The 17,866-nt window shown below is 47.9% G+C and overlaps 3 protein-coding genes across 3 annotated transcripts; 1 reads left to right on the forward strand and 2 right to left on the reverse strand.

The window, feature by feature from the left end:
- Positions 1–420: 420 nt before the first annotated feature.
- Positions 421–6,909, reverse strand: lta4h (leukotriene A4 hydrolase). The gene is made up of 19 exons (XM_087830386.1): positions 6,679–6,909; positions 5,377–5,507; positions 5,179–5,299; positions 4,666–4,734; positions 4,387–4,491; positions 4,243–4,295; positions 4,088–4,160; positions 3,741–3,881; positions 3,624–3,647; positions 3,459–3,529; positions 2,726–2,837; positions 2,483–2,627; positions 2,302–2,405; positions 2,032–2,102; positions 1,898–1,952; positions 1,723–1,818; positions 1,575–1,657; positions 1,381–1,485; positions 421–770 (listed from the first exon to the last, which is right to left on the reverse strand). The coding sequence occupies exons 1-19, from the start codon at positions 6,907–6,909 to the stop codon at positions 632–634; spliced, it is 1,929 nt and encodes a 642-aa protein (XP_087686512.1). The 3' UTR covers positions 421–631.
- A 424-nt stretch (positions 6,910–7,333) lies between these two features.
- dennd6b (DENN/MADD domain containing 6B) lies at positions 7,334–13,787 on the forward strand. The gene is made up of 20 exons (XM_087830387.1): positions 7,334–7,573; positions 8,536–8,574; positions 8,651–8,693; positions 8,777–8,886; positions 8,963–9,043; positions 9,128–9,233; positions 9,322–9,401; positions 9,479–9,541; positions 9,621–9,676; positions 9,765–9,887; positions 9,974–10,069; positions 10,210–10,304; positions 10,459–10,524; positions 10,597–10,661; positions 10,731–10,820; positions 10,926–10,979; positions 11,055–11,164; positions 11,244–11,346; positions 11,420–11,494; positions 13,338–13,787. Exons 1-20 carry the CDS (start codon positions 7,421–7,423, stop codon positions 13,467–13,469), a joined length of 1,740 nt encoding a protein of 579 aa, XP_087686513.1. The 5' UTR covers positions 7,334–7,420; the 3' UTR covers positions 13,470–13,787.
- A 559-nt stretch (positions 13,788–14,346) lies between these two features.
- gcc1 (GRIP and coiled-coil domain containing 1) lies at positions 14,347–17,668 on the reverse strand. The gene is made up of 4 exons (XM_035906626.2): positions 17,461–17,668; positions 16,899–17,304; positions 16,122–16,775; positions 14,347–15,979 (listed from the first exon to the last, which is right to left on the reverse strand). The coding sequence occupies exons 2-4, from the start codon at positions 17,262–17,264 to the stop codon at positions 14,720–14,722; spliced, it is 2,280 nt and encodes a 759-aa protein (XP_035762519.2). The 5' UTR covers positions 17,265–17,304; positions 17,461–17,668; the 3' UTR covers positions 14,347–14,719.
- Between the last annotated feature and the right edge of the window lie 198 nt (positions 17,669–17,866).

Here is a 17,866-nt window from a genome sequence, read left to right on the forward strand (position 1 = left end):
TATTGAAATACACTGATCACCAGATTAGGTGACCTTAAAAGTATAATTCCATATGACTGATTTGTTGTGTGTGGATGAGCTACAGTAACATTAGCTCTTTGTTCCTGTATGTTCTCTGGCCAGTTACTGCAGGTCTTCTTTTTGCATCAGTGTGAATACTGACACATGTCAGTGTGAGGGGCGCTAAGCTCACTGTGAAACACAAATCATCCTCCATGAAGGCTTAAAGCAACACTTAAGACCTGCTTTTAAGTATTTCAGACATTCATACCTTTTATGCCTAAAATAATAAAAATCCCAGTGATTTTCTACTTGTGTAATTAGAATAAAGTGAAAATGTAAGCACTGAAACTACAAACAGCACATGATCACACATGACCTGTGTGACCCCAGCTGAGATCTGAATGAACAACAAGAATCCAAAGTTTACTCAGAGTTTATTTCTTTATAAAATCGTCTTGTTTTTCTGCTGAAGACGAAATATTTGAAAGGAATAAAAAGGAAAAAGAGGATTCAATTAAACTTTAATCAGAGAGAACCAGCCAAGAAACAACAGCTGTGATATAATATTGCTTTGGCGCTGAAGTTGATCAGTACTGGTCTCTGACTGGTTCTGGACTCGTTTCTACTGTTACTGACTGGCGGCGTTGCTGACGTCCACCTTCAGGTCCTTCGAGACGAGTCCGGAGGTGACCGGGTGCATCCCCGCTCGATGAGCCAGAAACACTCGAAGAGCTTCATCACGAAACTTCTCAAAGTTAAACACCTCCCTGAAGATGAAGCACAGCCACAATGATTAAAACAGCAGAAACACAGTGAGAGAATCAGTGCTGCCTCCTAGCAGACACACCTCTGCTATCAATTTCAAAACCCAACATCACCGTGTTGTCAAGTTATAAGATTAACACGATTTTCAGAAAACTTGCTCTGACCTTGAGATTGAGGTCAGTCAGATTCAAACTTATCCAAGATTTTTAGTATAAACCTATGTTTGAAAACCTATGGTCCAATTTGAAAACCCTAGGTAACCTTCTTCAGTTATTGCATTGCAAGAGTTTTAGAAAACTTGACCTCTGACCTTGGCAATAAGGCCGAGGTTAGTCAGCTTGATCTCGTCTGAGATTTTTAGTAGATACACCTATGGGACCAATTTGAAACTCTTATGTCATCTTGTTCTCGAGTTATCACACTCACAAACTTAGGTGTTCATGCCACGTCCCCGGGAGGGTGACGATAATACCTGATAAGTCTTTAATGGCGGAAGGGTAAAAATGGTAAAGGCACAGTACAAACACAGAAGAAACAATAGAACAAACAGTAAAAACAAACATGAAGGTCAGTGATGTTGTTCTAGTGAAACTACTGTTGAAGTGTAAGGACCTGAAGAGTGGTCGTGTAAACTTCATCCTGCCCTGGTCGGTCGCCATCTTCAGCGCTAGTGGAACCGCTTCCTCCCACTTGGACCTGACGCACAGCCTCAGCCACCTGGAGGGAGCACAGCCAATCACCAAGAGGCTTTAAGGAGGGGAAGGTTTTGAAATGAAAGTCCCATTTATACCTGCTGAAAGACTCACCTAAAGCGAATCTCTGCATTCATATAGGCGTTGAGATCGTAAACCTCCTGCATCTTCTTCACGTGAGTCAGAGGGAGCGGATCCTGAAGGAAGGAACAGGTGAGTGACCGGAAGTTGACTGTAGGGAGTTAATGTGGAGTGTGGTTACCTCTTGCAGTAGTAGTGACAGGAACTCGATGACCTGGTGGGATGACAGAGTCTTCACATCGGACTGCTTGAAGCTGTTCAGGTCCTGGTCTTTAGCCTGAACGGGGACAGAGGATGGAGCTTTGAGCCTGAACATAAAATCACTCTAAAGAGTCCTCACCAGATTCAGGTCTCACCTGGAGCCACTTCTGACTGAGAGCGTTGCAGGCGTCAGCCATCGTGGTATCGTATCTGAAACAACAGCCAGTCAGGACAAAGGAATCAGATTGTTTTTAGAAATCAGAGACCAGATGGAAGTCTGAGTACTTACTGAGGTTTAACAGGAGGCATCCCAGGTGTGAACATCCAGGCATTCCAGTCCACCTTGTTCAGGATGTCCACCTGAGACACAAAAACTCATCTCAAGGCTCCATCTTGACCTTTGGACCCACCTATCTATCACATCTGGAGTTTCTGCCTGATCACTCTGTAAATATTTGTCTTTTCTTGTAACAATCTGACCTCTGACCAAAACCTGCCATGCTGATGTTCCTTCCCTCCAGTCACTGTAACTCTGCCTGAGTGTCCAGTTGTTCCTCACCTTGTCCTTGAAGTAGGCAAACAGGTAGTTCTTCCATTCCTCTGTGGTGACGCTGCTGTAGGCAAACCGCTGGATGTACGACTTCACAAAGCCCATGAACACCTCTGAGCAAAACAGATCAACAGGTGTGTCAGCAACTGAGCAGGAAAGAGGTGAGTGTGCAGGAGTGTGCAGGTGTTACCTGGCCCTCCCAGCTGCTCCTCCAGGTAATACAGCAGAGCAAAGCCCTTCTCGTACGGCACGGAGGAGAAGGCATCGTCAGGACTGACGTCCTGCAGGCTGGGCACCAGGTTGGTCAGAGGGTTGTTGGCTCCAAAGGTGTTCACCTGAGATATGATGAGCACAGGTGAGTGGAAGGAAAACGTGTCACATCCACAGTCTGACATGAGGCACAGGTGAAGGTGTATAATGTTTGAGTTCTCACCGAGTCCTGCAGGTCCTTCCAGCCTCCGATGGCTTTGAACTGCCTGAACTGTTCGCTCTCCAAACACCTGCCGATCATCCTCTCCAGGTAGACCGTGTGACCCTCGTTCAGCCTGATGGCACAAACATGCTGACGTCAAATAATGACGTAATAATAAGAATCTTGTTGGAGCCGACAGTCGATAGTGGAAAATGTAATGTCTGGTTGCCTAGGTAATCCTTTACAGTACTTCCCACCACTTTGTGTGTCAATCAGCTGTAACATTTGTCTGATTTTTTCCTTGTGAAAACCAAAGTAAATCAAAGATTTTCAAAAGGACGGTCTCAGCGAGCTATCGGGTCAGCCGATACGTTGCATCACCTGACCCTCAAACGCTGGTATTTCTTAATGAGTTCTACCTTTGTGAAGTCGCACCCTGGATGATTTTCTTCAGCTAACCTCAGAGTGAATCTTTCCAGATAAACCAACCCCACCATGAGTTGATCCCATTTCAGAGAACCCATAAGTTCCACAAAGTGTCTGTCCCAAAGCTTTGACTTCACTCTGGAAACCTACACAGTGCCTGGACACCTGAGCAAATGTGGGCCTGTTCTGCTGCATCGGGTTTTGTGACTTAGAGCATGTCTCAAAACTGGTTTTAAGATTTTATCTTCTGAGGCATCCATGGGTTCTCTACACGTCTCTGCAAACACCTGAGACCCTTGAGCTGAGCTCCACCCGTTTGTTTGTTTACCAGAAATGCTCCCAGGTCTTGTTGGTCACCAGGTTTCCAGTCCAGCTGTGAGAGATCTCGTGGGCAATCACCTGTAGGACACATGCACAGTCACAGACAGGTATGGAAGGTAATTTAATTATAATGCATAATCACATGGTGAGGTGGGAAGAGTCTTGTACTCACACCAGACAGAGATTTGTCTCCAGCCTGAAAACAGACAGGAAACAGCTGATCAGAACTAACAGTCTCATGACACTGATACATCATGAACAACCTGATTGGCCCCCTGTTTGTACGTACCAGCACGGTGGGCGTGGCAAAAGTCAGACACGGGTTCTCCATGCCGCCGTAGGGGAAAGATGGAGGGAGAACCAGGACATCATACTGACCCCAAACATACGGTCCAGCCAGTTCCTCAGCTGTCTTCAGCATGGCTTCGGTCTGAAAGACAAGGAACACCCGAACATCACTCCAGCATCACTCCAACATCACTCCTATGTCCTGCATGTTCTACATTTTTTTGTGTTCTCATGTTGTACATGTTTGTATGTTTTACATGTTCTCATATTTTCATGTTTGTATGTTCTCATGTTCTGTGTGTCTTCTTTCCATTGTTTGCGTGGCCTCAGTGTGTCTGTGGTTCTCACCTCGGAGAACTCAAACGCTGCTTTGTCCACAAACTCTTTCTCCGACCAGACTCTGGTCCTTGGCCCAATCTCCCTGCCAACCAATCAGAGCACAGAGTTAAGTTTACCTGCTGAAGCTGATGCTGTGACATCAGAAGAGGTAAGGCAATCTGTACCTGCTTTCCAGAGCTCCAGCCACGATGGCTATCAGGTAGGAAGGCATAGGCACCTGAGATCAGAGGTCAAACAGAGGACAGTCACACCTGAGGCCTGGTGATGATGATGTCAGGAGATGAAGAGAAGAAAGAGACTCCCCCTACCGTCTGCCTGAACCTGTAGATGATCCGACCACTATCCTGAGGATCGACTTCCTGTCCATCTCTCACTGCACTCATCACCGCCACCAGGTACTTAGGGACAGACACCTGAGGGACAGGTACCCACACACATACATACAAGTACACACCTGAGAGACTAATATCAGGCTCTGGGCACTGAGGTGATGCTATGCATGTTGTTCAGGTGTTTGTTTGTTTTTTAACAATTATTAATAATTTTAATAATTAATAATCAATAATATGTCAGTGGTGTTTGTTTACCTGAGCATAGTAGGTGTGCTTGATGGATGGGGTGTCCTGACAGGGGATCATGCTCCTGCAGTGATGAGCCTGTAAGACAGCACAGAGGGCACCATGGCTGTTAGACGCACGTTGTGTTCAGGGGTGGTCTGTACAGAGGACGCTCTGCAGCAGACTGAGGCTTTAAACTTTACAAGGCAGTGATATCAGTTTGAAGAAGGTAGAAAACAAGAATAACAGGGAAGTAGTTTGTTAATGGCTGCAGTTTCACAAAGTTTCAACAGTTCACAGAAAAACCACAAAAAGTGGAACTTTTTTTTTCTGTTGAAGGTTTTCGTATGCAGCGTTTCAGGTTTAATCAACAAAAAAATATGTTTACAGTAAACTTCAATTTAAAACTTTTATTTTAACCTTTTATAACTTAAAAAAGGTTTCAAAAGAGAAAAAACCTAGAATTTCTCTGAATTCAAATTGAAACATGAAATTTTTAATAATTTATATTGCATATAGCTCAGGTGAGGGTAAATGGCTCACCTGGCACTGGCTGAACAGGTAGGGGTGCTTTTTCCCAGCAGTTTGCTCAGGCGTGAGCCACTGCAGTGCTGTTGCTGATGGAGACGTCTCATAGGTCACCTCCACGATCACATGTTGCCCTCTGATTGGACAGCAGACGTTAGAGTTTAATTAGAAAAGACAGGCCATAAGGACAGAGAGAGAGGAGGGCAGAGTCACCTGGAGAGGTCAAAGGGCAGCGTGATCTCCAATGGGGTCCCCTTGAAGCTGTGTTTGGGCCCCAGGCTGAAGCGCGCCGGTTGCCCATTGGCCGTCACCGACACCACGCTCAGGTCACTGCTGTCCAAAGTCTGTGGTACAGAAAACCCCAGTTACCAAGCTGCTGCGTCAGCACCTGAACCTGCTGATAAATATTCACCTGTGCTACCTGCACAAAGGTCACCTTGCACACTCTGTCTTAAAGCTCAGCCACGTCACACCAGAGTCCATTCAAAGAAAACCTTATTTTACTTGTGTGTCTGTCTGCCTTATGGACAGGTGAGGGTTAACCTCTTAAGCAACCATGCACCCAAAGATGGGTGCAAAAGGGAGGAGATTGCGGAGGTAGAAAGACAGAAAACCACTGGGGGCTTAATGTTACATTTATCTTTCTAGGGGTGACCGTCTTGCAGCTGCAGAATCAAACCTGAGCTTTGAAAACTGTTAAAAACAAATAAGAGAAAAGACTGCTCTCCTGCACACCTGTTTTATTAAACTTCAGTCTAGGGCTTCAGCTGACTGGTGTCACGCCAAACTCCATCCAGAAAAGAGCCATTTTAAGTTTTTATGCTCTGAATATATTTACAGAACTGATTCAAAATGTGAAATCTGACACTCACAGGTGAGAGTCGATGGTGAAGTAACAAAGCACAAGAATAACCACAGATAGTAGGGGTGCAGGCTTCTGTGGAACTTAAAGAACTTAGCCTGGACACACCTGTTCTATCTGAACGACACTCACCTGTCACAGTTTTTTCAAAACAACAGGTTAAAGTTAACGAGTTTGTTTTAATAAAGCAGTAATTAAACCCGAATAAAGATCAATAATTAAGTAAAAATGTGAGTAAACATGATTTATATCAGTTAGTTTTAAAGATCGTAAATATGTGAAGCTTCAGTTTGTGAAATCACGATTTAAAACTTTAAAACAGTAAGGTTAGTTTATTAAAGCTGAGTGACAAACTGTTTTTTAAAAGTCTGTAAAAACGCCTTAAAACCAGACTCCATTTAAAAACAGCTGGAATTAAGGTACCGGTACTCCCCGGGGATAAAGTTAATCATCAGGCACACCTGAACGTTTGCACGGTGCCGGATCACAGAGGAACACCCGACGAACCGTCAGTGTGACCCGGCTCGTTAACCTCTTCGTGCCCGCCTCTAAGCACGCACTCCCCTTAAACCCAGCGGATTTTAGTTGGACTCTGGTGAGCACTAAAGGTTCCGTTAGATCGAGGCTAACCCCACGCGTCCCGTTGACGTTACCAGCGTAGAGAATCGGTCCTCCAGCGCCTCCACCGTCAGCGCCACTCTCCCTCTGATCACGTGCCTGTCGAAGTCCAGGTGCAGGTGCAGGTTCAGGTGCTTGGTGACGCACCTGGTGAACGAGGAGAAGGAGCACGGGTCAGACATGACGTTCAGTCCGGTTACAGCTGAGAGACTGGAGAGCCGAGCTGAGCGCGGCCGGTAATCTACCGGAACACGCTGCGCACGCATCCGGACCGGCCTTTTCACAATAAAAGTCCAAGACCGAGGTGGCGTGCCTTTTTATGTACAGTGTTAAATAATAACAAACTGTGCAGTGTTAAAAAAATTTTTTTTTCCAGCTTTGTATTGTTTTTCAATGTGAATCATTTAACTTGGATGGGTGACATATACTTTGAAATATGTCAAAGTAAATCGGTATACTTTTCAAAAAATGATTGATACTGATTGATCAACCAGTTGCACCGATAGGTACTTCGGTTACAGAAAGCAGTGATTTGTTCATGATAAGAGATCAAACTTGTGTGGATGTATTTGTTGGGGTAACAGGCAGTAAAAATCAGTAAAAACTAGTAAAATAAATAAATAAAAGCCGGCAGCCTTTGATTTTCTCCAGCAGCGGTGTGTGTGGGTTCATTCTCTCTTGTCCAGCAGGGGGAGCTCTCTCCGGCTTCTGCCCGCTGATGGTGATGGAGGCTCGGATGGTGATGCGCAGAGCTGCTGCCGTTTTGGTCCGGTCGTGATGGACCCATTTGACGGTCCCGGTTCTCCCCGACACGAGGAGCAGGAGGAGGCGGGGCGCGCGGAAAGCCGCAGCCGGTGGGCCCGCTTCTCCTCCTGGTTGGAGTGCGCGTGCGTCGTTACGTTCGACTTGGAGCTCGGACAAGCAATTGAGGTACGTTAGCCTGGCATCGCTAGCATAGCTAGTGATCGATATGATGATTGATCATTGATGATCGGAGGTTTGATGAGTAATTTCAGTTGAAAAACAGCCGCTCCTCTGTCTGTACCAAACTCCATTAAACCCCCCCCCCCCCCGAATTCTTTGTTCACATGTGACCTGTGGAGAAACGCACCTGAACAGGTAAACACTAACCAGGCTGAAAACATCCTCGTCTCTTCAGCTTTCATTCAATCAGCGTACAACCAGCGTTAAAATCTGACAGCTCAGTGTTCGCCTTGTCCTGCCTGTACCTGGTGTTGCTCAGTTTATGGTGGAGGCAAATAAAGATGAATGCTGTGTTAAAATGTGAATACTCTGTAAAGGACAGGTGGTAATGACTGAGACACTAAATGGAGGAGACAGTTAAGGATCCGTGGAAGGCAGCAGAAGTAAAATCAGCAGGATTCTGGGTTTGGTGGTGGGACTCAAGGAGTTGTATCTGTGGATTAAAGACAGCTATGTTGGCCTAGAAGCACCAATCCGTGTTTTAAAAAACGCATTGTTTCCTCATTATTATTCTGATAGATTTTGTAATACAATACAAATAATAACAATATCAGACTGCTCTTGAGCTCATAGAACCAATCGATTACCTGAAGTGTGATTTGTGTGTATTAATCTTAAATTTAATACATTTAAATTAAACTATTGTTTTTTGTTTGGGGTTTGGTTTGAGTTTGTAAGATATCTGCAGACCTGGTGTAGAAAACTCCATTTCAAATATTATAGACTCTATACTTTTTGTGCAACTGCTCATCAGAAGATTGTGGGTAACAAAGGGCGACATGCAAGTTAAATTAATCCTCTCTTGCTATCGATTGTCTTGATTCTCTTGCTATCTCAGTTTGGAAAAACTTAAAAACATCAGGATTTTCTGCAGATTCTGAAATGTTTTCCCCTGTGTTTACTTTCAGCTGGTTTATCCTCAAGATGTGAAGCTGACAGAGAAAGAGGTAAATATCTTCAGCTTCCTGATCACCTGTAAGTGTTGTTGATTACACTTTCACTGATTCTGTTTCGTGTTGACAGAAAACCAGCATCTGCTACCTGTCCTTCCCTGACTCGTACTCAGGTAAGCTGAGGTAATGCTAATTAATACTGCAGGTGTCAGAGGTTGGAGGTCAGAGGTCACATGGGCTGTCTGTTATTTCCCAGGGTGCCTTGGGGACACTCAGTTTAGCTTCCGCTTCCGTCAGTCTGTCGGTCGCCGAACATCAAGGCTCAGAGACGACCTTTACAACCGTGACGCTCCCGTCACACTGCAGGTGAGACTCACCTGGTTCCTGAATGGCTGATTGCTTCAGCCTCACAGGTGCGTAACATTTCTGTTCTGTCTGTCAGAGAGAAACGGCGCATTTCTACGGTTACGTCTACTTCAGACAAGTGAAGGACGTCTCTGTGAAGAGGGGCTACTTCCAGAAGGTCACCAAACACATCTGTGTTCACCTGTATTCACCTGCTCACAGGTGGTCATGATGGTGATAGTCATTTGACTCTGTGTTTCAGTCCCTGGTGCTGGTGTCCAGGTTGCCATACACTCACCTGTTCCACTCGCTGATGCAAACCATTGCACCGGAGTTCTTTGAGAAGCATGAGCCCTGCCTTGAAGCAGGTAATGACATCATGCTTGGATCATACCTGGGAGCCAATCAGGTTTCAGAATGGTCCTTAACGTGTTTTTCCTCTGCTCATCCCCGTAGTTTGTAACGAGATCGACCAATGGCCTTCACCTGTACCTGGGCAGACCCTCAACCTGCCCGTAATGGGCGTTATCTTACAGGTGAGGAGAGAAGTGGCCTGGCTCACAGGTGACAGAAGGGATGTGGTTTACAGGTGTTTGTGTGTCTCATGTTTCAGGTGAGGATTCCTTCTAAATTTGACAAACCTGGGGGAAGTCCGGTGCGACAGACGGCTAAAGAGGTGAGGTCTTGTTGCTTTGATCTTGTTAATAATGTTTATTCTTGTTGTTGTTAATAAAGTTTTTTGTATGAATGCTCAGAACCTGCTGCCGGTGCCGACCCTCCTGCCCACCATCCACGAGCTGGACCTGTTTAAGTCAGTAATCGTTAAGGTGTTCTATGTTTCTCAGGTGTAGGTGTGCTCTCTGATTGGTCAATCTCAGTCTCACCTGTGTCCTGCTCAGGTGTTTCCAGTCCATTCTAATCCACCTGCAGATGCTCTGGGAACTTACCTTGCTCGGGGAGCCGCTTGTCATAATGGCTCCATCTCCCACCGTTTCTTCGGAAACAGTCCTGGCTCTTATCAGGTAACTGAGGGGTCACAACGAGCCCCCAGCATCCAATCAGAGTATGGTGTTTCTGTTGTTGCCATGATAACGGTGTGTGTCCACAGCTCCATCAGCCCTCTGAAGTTCTGCTGTGACTTCCGACCCTATTTCACCATCCATGACAGCGAGTTCAGGGAGTACACCACCAGGACGCAGGCGCCGTGAGTCATGCTCACCTGGAGCCTGAACACACCTGTGCTGTAAACACACCCTTGGGACTCTTAAAGCCTAAGTTTAGGAAAGCGGTCGACAGATGTTCCAGCCTCACGTGTGATTACCTGTTTCTTCTTCTCTTGTTCAGACCAAGCGTCGTGCTGGGTGTCACCAACCCGTTCTTCATCAAGACGTTTCAGAGCTGGCCTCACATCGTCCGGCTGGGAGAGGTCAAGATGGCAGGTACGCCGTATTCCTCCTCTTCCTGCATGTTCACTGTGAGCTTCCTGTCCGTGTGAAGTGTCATGGCTGTCAGGCGTGTGCTGTTCAGGTCGTCTTCGCCGTTCTTGTTGTGACCTTTTACTCACGTATGTGTCCTGTCTCTGATGTCTTCCAGGTGATTTACCGAAGCAGGTGAAAGTGAAGAAACTTTCTAAGCTGAAAACGCTTGACACCAAACCAGGTAAGCCGGTGGGGGCGTGTTTGTACCTGAGCTCAGGTAGATGTCTGTCATGCTGAAGGTTTGTTTTGGCAGGAATCTACACGGCTTACAAGACGTTTCTGCACAAGGACAAGATCCTGATCAAGAGGCTGCTGAAGGTGAGCACACCTGAGCACACCGCACACACGGGTAATGCAGAGTGTCGCTGACGGACTGTTTACCTGCAGGGGATCCAGAGGAAGCGGCCGTCGGAGGTGCAGAGCGCCATCCTGAGGCGACACCTGTTGGAGCTCACGCAGAGTTTCATTATCCCCCTGGTAAGTAGTTGCACAATCAGCTCACATTGCCTGTACTTTATGATGTAAGCATAACTTGTCCAATCACAGAGCAGTTCTCAGTAAGCAGCGTGTTTTGTCTAATAGGAACGCTACATGGCGAGTCTGATGCCCCTGCAGAGATCCGTTACACCCTGGAAGGTAAACAGGAAATGAGTGGTGGTGATGAGGTCACAGTGCTGTCTTGTGTTACACGTTTCCTGTTTTTCCGTTCAGACTCCGCCTCAGATCCGCCCCTTCAGTCAGGACGAGTTCCTGTCCACATTGGACCATGCGGGCCCGCAGCTCACCTCTCTGCTTAGAGGTGATTGGATAGGACTGTACAGGTGAGCCTCACGGGTGTGAGTGATCCAGGTGTTTTCTGTCTTCCTGTCTTTAAGTTTCTACTTCCTGTTTCCATTTCAGGAAGTTCTTTAGGTCTCCGAACTTTGACGGCTGGTACCGTCACCGCCACCGAGAGATGACACAGAAGCTAGAGAGTCTCCACCTGGAGGTCATCTGTGATGCGGTAAGTTATCTGAGCGAAAATGCTCAACCATCAGCCAGCTGTGCAGCCCCTAATCCAGGTGTGTCCTCTGCAGGACCTGCTGGGATGGACCAAAGACAAGTCTGAGGTGGAGGTTGTGGATCTGATTCTGAAGCTCAGAGAGAAGCTGGTGAGTTCCAACAGGAAGTTTGTTAGCGAGGAAAAAAGTTTAATGTAAAATTGTGTTACCGGTAAAAAGCTTAGGATAAAAATTAATTTGAAGAAGTAAAACTTAAAACTGCAGGTGAAAAAGATTTTAGTTACCTGAGAGTTAAATCAAAAGTGAGCAGGTTTGATAGTTTGATGAGAGATAGCCTTTATTTGTCAGTTGCAGGTCTTTTGCCCACAACCGAGATGACAGACCTTGCCGACCGTACATACAATACACAAACATCACATTGGGGAGACAGGTCAGGCTAGGTAGCGAGGGGAAAAAAACATTGAAATGTGTAACACAGAAGGATAATACAGGAATGCACAGATATCAACACACCATAGCACAATAAACACAGACAAGCAACATGGGAAAGAGTTCCAGTGTGTACATCTGATCTGGGACCGCTGCAATCTTTCAACTGCGCCTCCAACTGACCCGATGTCCACATCAGAGGGGAGGTGGCGTTGGATCCCGGGTAGGGAGGGTGATGCGTCAGTGAGTGCTTATCAGTATCAGTATGTATGTGTGTGCGTGTCCATAGTTCAGCTGAGACAGTGTCCTTCGCCCTGCCAGGCTAAGTAAACAGTCTTCCAGCCAACCCAGGTGGCCTTGCATGGAATGGGAAGGAACAGACTAAACACAGTCGTTATCAGGGTGTTTTGTTCAGCTCCGGCCTTGCAGCTGGCGCCAAAGGGGTATCCGCATAAGTGATGGTGCTTTTTACTTTAGTGCGAACAGCTGATATGAATTTCAAAGCAGTTCTACAGTCCAACACTGGTCTCTTAATCTCCCGTTGGAGAGCCGCGAGCTTCGCCATACTTGCGTTCTGTGATGTTGTCGTTTCTTGTGCTCAAGGAGCCAATTTCTGAGAACTCACGGCAGTGTGCCTCCCCGAGATGTCATCCAATTTGCGCCCAGAGAGATGTTATTCCGAGCTAGCCCTTCCGAGATGTATCCAGTCTGCAGTCAGAGATCTTATTCTGAGTATTCACAGCAGCCGTAGCCTCTCCAAGATCTTATCCGTGCTGACTCAATGAGCCCATTTTGAGAAACTCACGCCTCTCCCATCGTTCCAATCCAGCGGGCAGCCTTGTGGGGGTTTGAACAGCCGGTTCCGCTTTCTTAATTCTTCGATAAGTCAGGGCCAAGCCAGCTCCGATCAGCCAGAACCCTGTTACCATGGTTCCGAATAGGTAGATATCTTCAGCACTCAGGCTCACCCAAGCCCAAACTTCTCGTTGAGAAAGGGGTGTCAATTGCATTTAGGGACCAGTTGATCCGATCCATAATTCCTCTTTTAGGTTTTAGAGAACAGACTGTGAGAGAATGTTCTAGGGAAAATACAAAATAAACACGAGACTAGACAAGGACATAAGCTGGGAAGATAAGAGAGAGGAGAAAAAGTGCGTCCGCCTCCTCCGAGAGCCAAAGAAGAATGTCCAGCTTCAAAGAAGTTTGAAGCTGGACATGACAATGCGTTCACTGACCATGGACGCTAAGGCGTTCACTAATGCAGGGACGTCTGCCTGTAATAAAAGTTCATGTTTGGTGTAAAATCCATCATATTTGTGATGGAGATGATGCTGTCCTGGGCCACAGAGGAGACTGGGGGAAAAATATTTTCTGGTTTCTTGTTTTAAAGCTTAGAGATGAAACTTTGTTGTGAAAATTAAGCTATGATAATAATTCAGGATCCTAATCCGGGTTTAATCCAAAGTGAGGTGATGGCCTGCAACTAGGATTGTTTGCTTCTTCTTTGTTGGTTTCATGTCAAAAGTCTAGTTTTTGAGGACAGGAAGTGTGTGTGGCTTTTCAGATTAAAGCTCGGCGTCAGCAGCTGCAGCTCAGAGACGGTGTGATGGACAAACTCGACTCTTTCATCGCCTCCATCATCAGCTCGCTGCCTGCCGACTTGCAGATTGTGCTCGGCACAGGCGCGTCACCGTGATGACAACTAACCCCACAGCCAGGACGCACGCTTGTGTTCATCAGCATCTTCACACTCCGCAGAAAAACCAACATCGGCTCAAATCTTTAGTTTTTGGAATATTTAAATTTTATTTAAACTTTATTACCCATCTCCATCGAGCTGCTGCTCTGATGTTTTGGTTTCTCTGACGATGGAATCAGGCTGTTCGTGTTTCACAGAAGTCGTATTTTTCTATCATCTCCACAAACGGAATGTAACACTAAGAATGAAGCTCCACTTTGTTTGTTTGTAAACCATTATTTTGAAATTAAAGTCTGAGCACTTCCTGTCCTCTGACTTTTATTCATGTTTGTTTTATTCTAATGTCCTCCAGGATTCAGACTGAACAGAAAGGCTTTAAGTTTCCTCTCATGTCATGGTGAAATGTAACTTCTTGTGGTCTGATGACGTCATCATAAGCCTTTGATCTTCATGCTGCTGCTCTTTAATGCTTCAGTTTCAGACCTCGAGAAGGAAACCACTGATTCTTTGTTTCTCTTTCCTTATTTATTTTATATAAAAATAATTAAGGCTCCACATCTGAACGTCTGAGTGAAGATCAGCAACACATTTACGAACATTTCTGTCTTTGGTCTGTGCACCTGAAGGCAGTGTTTGTAGATGTGGACAGATGTTAGAGAAGCTCAGTGGTGAAGTATTTGATCAGTGTGACGTGTGTATGTCTGTCAGAAATGTGAAATAAAACAAAGCTTCAGGCTTCAAAAACACCTGTACCTGTAATCTGACATAGGTGTGTTCACTGTTCCTCACAAATCAACTTTTTCCATCGTGTACAGTTTGCACTCTACCTGTTAAGTGAATTTAGCTTCACCTTTTCAGACCAGAGCCAATCAGAGGCTGGTAAAAGCAGGAACTGCAGCTGTAGACAGGTGATCTCACCTGAAGAGGGTGGACCGGGCAAAGAAAATCGTATTTAGAGTTGTGTCATCATCGAAGCACTTCACTGACGCTCGGACACAGATTGAAGCAGGAAAAATATTTTAATCTGAATCAAAAATATACATCAGCTGATTGACCAGCGAAGGTCACATGTTAACGTGTTTGTAGTGTTTGAAGTCACATGATGCTCAGAGAGCAGCAAACCGTCAGAGAAACACTAGGAAGATGAAAAACACAGATGCCCTCAAGCGCAGCACAAAGCCATGCCTTCACTGGCTCAGATGTCCAGGTGTTCTTCCTGCAGGTGAGTGTTTTCTTCCTCAGGTGCTCTACCTGCGTCCCACCCACCAGGTGCTGCCCTGCAGCCTCGTGACATCCTGCTTCTCCTGCGGGCTGAAATGCAGGATGGTGAGGATGGCAGTGAGCGTCTGCTGGCGCCCGTTGGCGTCCTGCAACGTCAGAAACCGGTACACAATGTTCTTCAGGTACTCCATGTTGGCGCCCTCGCGGCTTTGGTCCCGGATCAGTTTTTCGAGGCGGTCCCGCAGGGCTGCCACCTCCTCATCGTGGCGCTCGGCGTTTGCAATGAGTCGTGCCTGCAGCTGGCGCGTGTCCTCCTCCAGCCGGTTCTTCTGCCGCCGCAGCGCACCCACCTCCACCTCCTTACGTGCGAGCTGCTCAGCATACAGCAGCAGAGTTGACTCATTGGGTGTGGCCTGCCGCAGTGCCTGGCTGATTACGTCGGTCTCTGTGTCAGGGCCATTCTCTTTAGGGTCATCGCGTGTGTTATCAGCACGATTGGACCAGCTGAGTGTGGCGGCAGCGGCCCGCAGCCTCTCCAGCTCACGGTCCTTCTCATCCAGCAACGCCATAGTGCGCTCACGCTGCTTGTGAAGCTCCGCCTCCAGTTGCAACAGTTCATCACGGTGGAGTGTCTCCAGACGCTCCGCCTCCTGCCGGTGTGCCTGCTGCAGCGACACCGCCTGCTGCTGGCGCTCATCAAGCTGCTGGCGGTGGCAGGCCTCGGCCTCGTCACTCTGCATGCGGAGGTTTATGTACTTCTCACGCAGCTCAGCGAGCTGGTCGCGCACTTCCTCCAGCTCCCGCGCCTGGCAGCCATCTTTGGCGTTCTTGTTCTTCAGAACCACTTGCGCTCGCACCTTGTAGCGCTCAAACTCATCCCTCAGCTGCCGCAGCTCCTGCTGATAGGCGAGAGCCGCCGCCGCCGCATCTGCACCCGGCTCCACCTCCAGGTCCTGGATGTTCTGGTCGGGGTTCCTCTGAGCCGCAAGGAGCAGCAGCTTCTTCACCTTCTGCAGCTTCTCCCGCAGCGCCCCCACGTCCAGTTGTTCGTCTGGCCCGAGGTCAGAGGTCGCCCTGCTCGAGGCGGCGATGGCGAGTGTTTTGTTCTCTGTGTCGAGCTGCAGCACACGATCGCGGAGTCTCTGCGCTGCCTGCTGGTCACGCTGCCTCGCCTTCTCACACGAGCCCAGCAGCTCCGACAGCTCCGATACACGCTGCTCCAGGACCGCCACCCGAGCCTCTGCCGACTGAGCACGCTCACGAGCGCGCTCTTCTGCATCGCACACCTGCAACACGAACACAGAGATGACCTCACTTCCTGTTCTAGTTTACCTGGTCTGTTAGAGCTTAAACTGTTTAATGTGGTTAAACCAGGTTCACTGGGACCTGTTTGATTGGGACTTTGTTTGGACCTGGTTCTGGGCTCACCTTGCGGGTCTCGAGCTGGACCTGCTCCTGGACCTGGTTCTTCAGCTTGTTCAATTCTTGCTGCAGCTCGTCCACTCTGGGGTCGGGTATTTGTTGCTCCTCCTCGACGGCCTGCAGCCTCCGCCTCAGCTCGTCTCTCTCTTCCTTGACTTGGTTCAGGAGAGCCTCGGACTCCGTCCCCCGGTCCACAGCCTGTGATGTTACAAGGAGGGCGGTGCTGGCATCCTGGAGGTGGAGCTCAGCGTCCTGCCGGAGGTCTCGCTCGGCCTGCAGGAGCCTCTGTAGCTCGCGGAGCTGCTGAGCGTGGTCCCCCTGCTCCTGCTCGCGCTCGTGCTGCTGCGTAATGATGCGAGCGCGACTTTCAGCAAGCTGCTGCTGCAGGTTGTGCAGTTCCGCCTCGTGCTGTGTTGTCACGGAGACCAGACGTTCCTGCAGCTCTTCAACTTCCTGTTTCAGCTGCCGCTTGTCAGCCTGGAAGCTTGCTTCCATTCGCGACTTCTCCTGCGTCACCGTGGCCAGCGAGCTTGTGAGCGTGCTCAGTTGGCTCTTCAACTGGGCGACTCTGCGGTCTGCCTCCATGCTGGGAGGGGGTGTAGCCTGCTGCTGCTCTGTCCCCACGCTGCCACTCTCAGAGCTGCCATCGGGTTCAGATCCCTGCAGAACAAACATGGAGTCAGAGAATAAGACATGACATCACCAGAGCGTTATGGCGATGATGATGTCATCAAGTTCTAACTGTGTTCTGGTGATTTAAGTTCAGTTGTCAAAGTAACATACCACCAGCCTTCCTCCCAGTTCTGCCTGGTCCTCCTCGCTCTGCTCGCCTCTCGTAGTCTCGCTGGCCATGTCCAAAGACGCCGCCGTGTCCACGCTGTCCTCGCTGTGCAGCGAGCAGCCATCCTCAGTAAGCTCCGATGTGGTGATGGTCGAACCCTTCTGGGTCAGGTCCAGGTCCTGGGTCACGCTTAGAACCTTAAGGCTGGCCTCCAGAGCCTCTTTCTCCTTCAGGAGACTCTTGTAGGCCCGGACCACATCCTTAAAGCGGGTCTGGTACTGGATCAGCTGCTTCTTCTGGGACTCCACCGTGTCCAGCAGCTCCTTCCTGCTCGGACCGCCACCAAAGCTCATCCCGAACTTCTCCATGACCTCGTCCAGGTCTGACCAGGTCTGTCCAGGTGAGCCTCTGATCACAGACACCAGAACATGAACAGAACCTTAGCATTGACGGAGAACAGCTGTTCAGATCACTCATCGATCAGTTATCGATGGATGGTTTCTGTGAAGCTGAAACTTTGTGCTGGAACACAAAAGAAGAAGGAGGAGGAAAACAGTTTCTCACCTCTTTCTGTTTCTCAGTGTTTGTTTCTCCCTTTGACTGATTTTTCCGCCGCTTTGATCGTACCTCCTCACACTGCGCCGACAAACCGGTTCGATCCGGATCACAAACTCACAACCTGTCCGTCACAGTTGGTCAATAATCGACCTAATCGATGAGTAAAATCCGACTCAAAGCTTCATCTGTCAACAGCCGCCATGTTGGACCGAACCGGAAGGGACTGAGACGGAGGAGGCGGGAGTTTACTACTTTGTTCACGGACGTCAGGAAAATGCACAATAGGAAGATTTTTTATTTTTTTTTCAGCTGATTTAAATTTAAAAACTCACTGATTTAAATTAAATAAACAGCCAAACACAGCCAATAAAGCATATATATATATATTTACCATTAATATGTTTTTACATTT

Source organism: Neolamprologus brichardi, chromosome 17 (genome assembly GCF_056152115.1).
Source record: "Neolamprologus brichardi isolate AB-2024 chromosome 17, ASM5615211v1, whole genome shotgun sequence".
NCBI classification, from domain to species: domain Eukaryota; kingdom Metazoa; phylum Chordata; class Actinopteri; order Cichliformes; family Cichlidae; genus Neolamprologus; species Neolamprologus brichardi.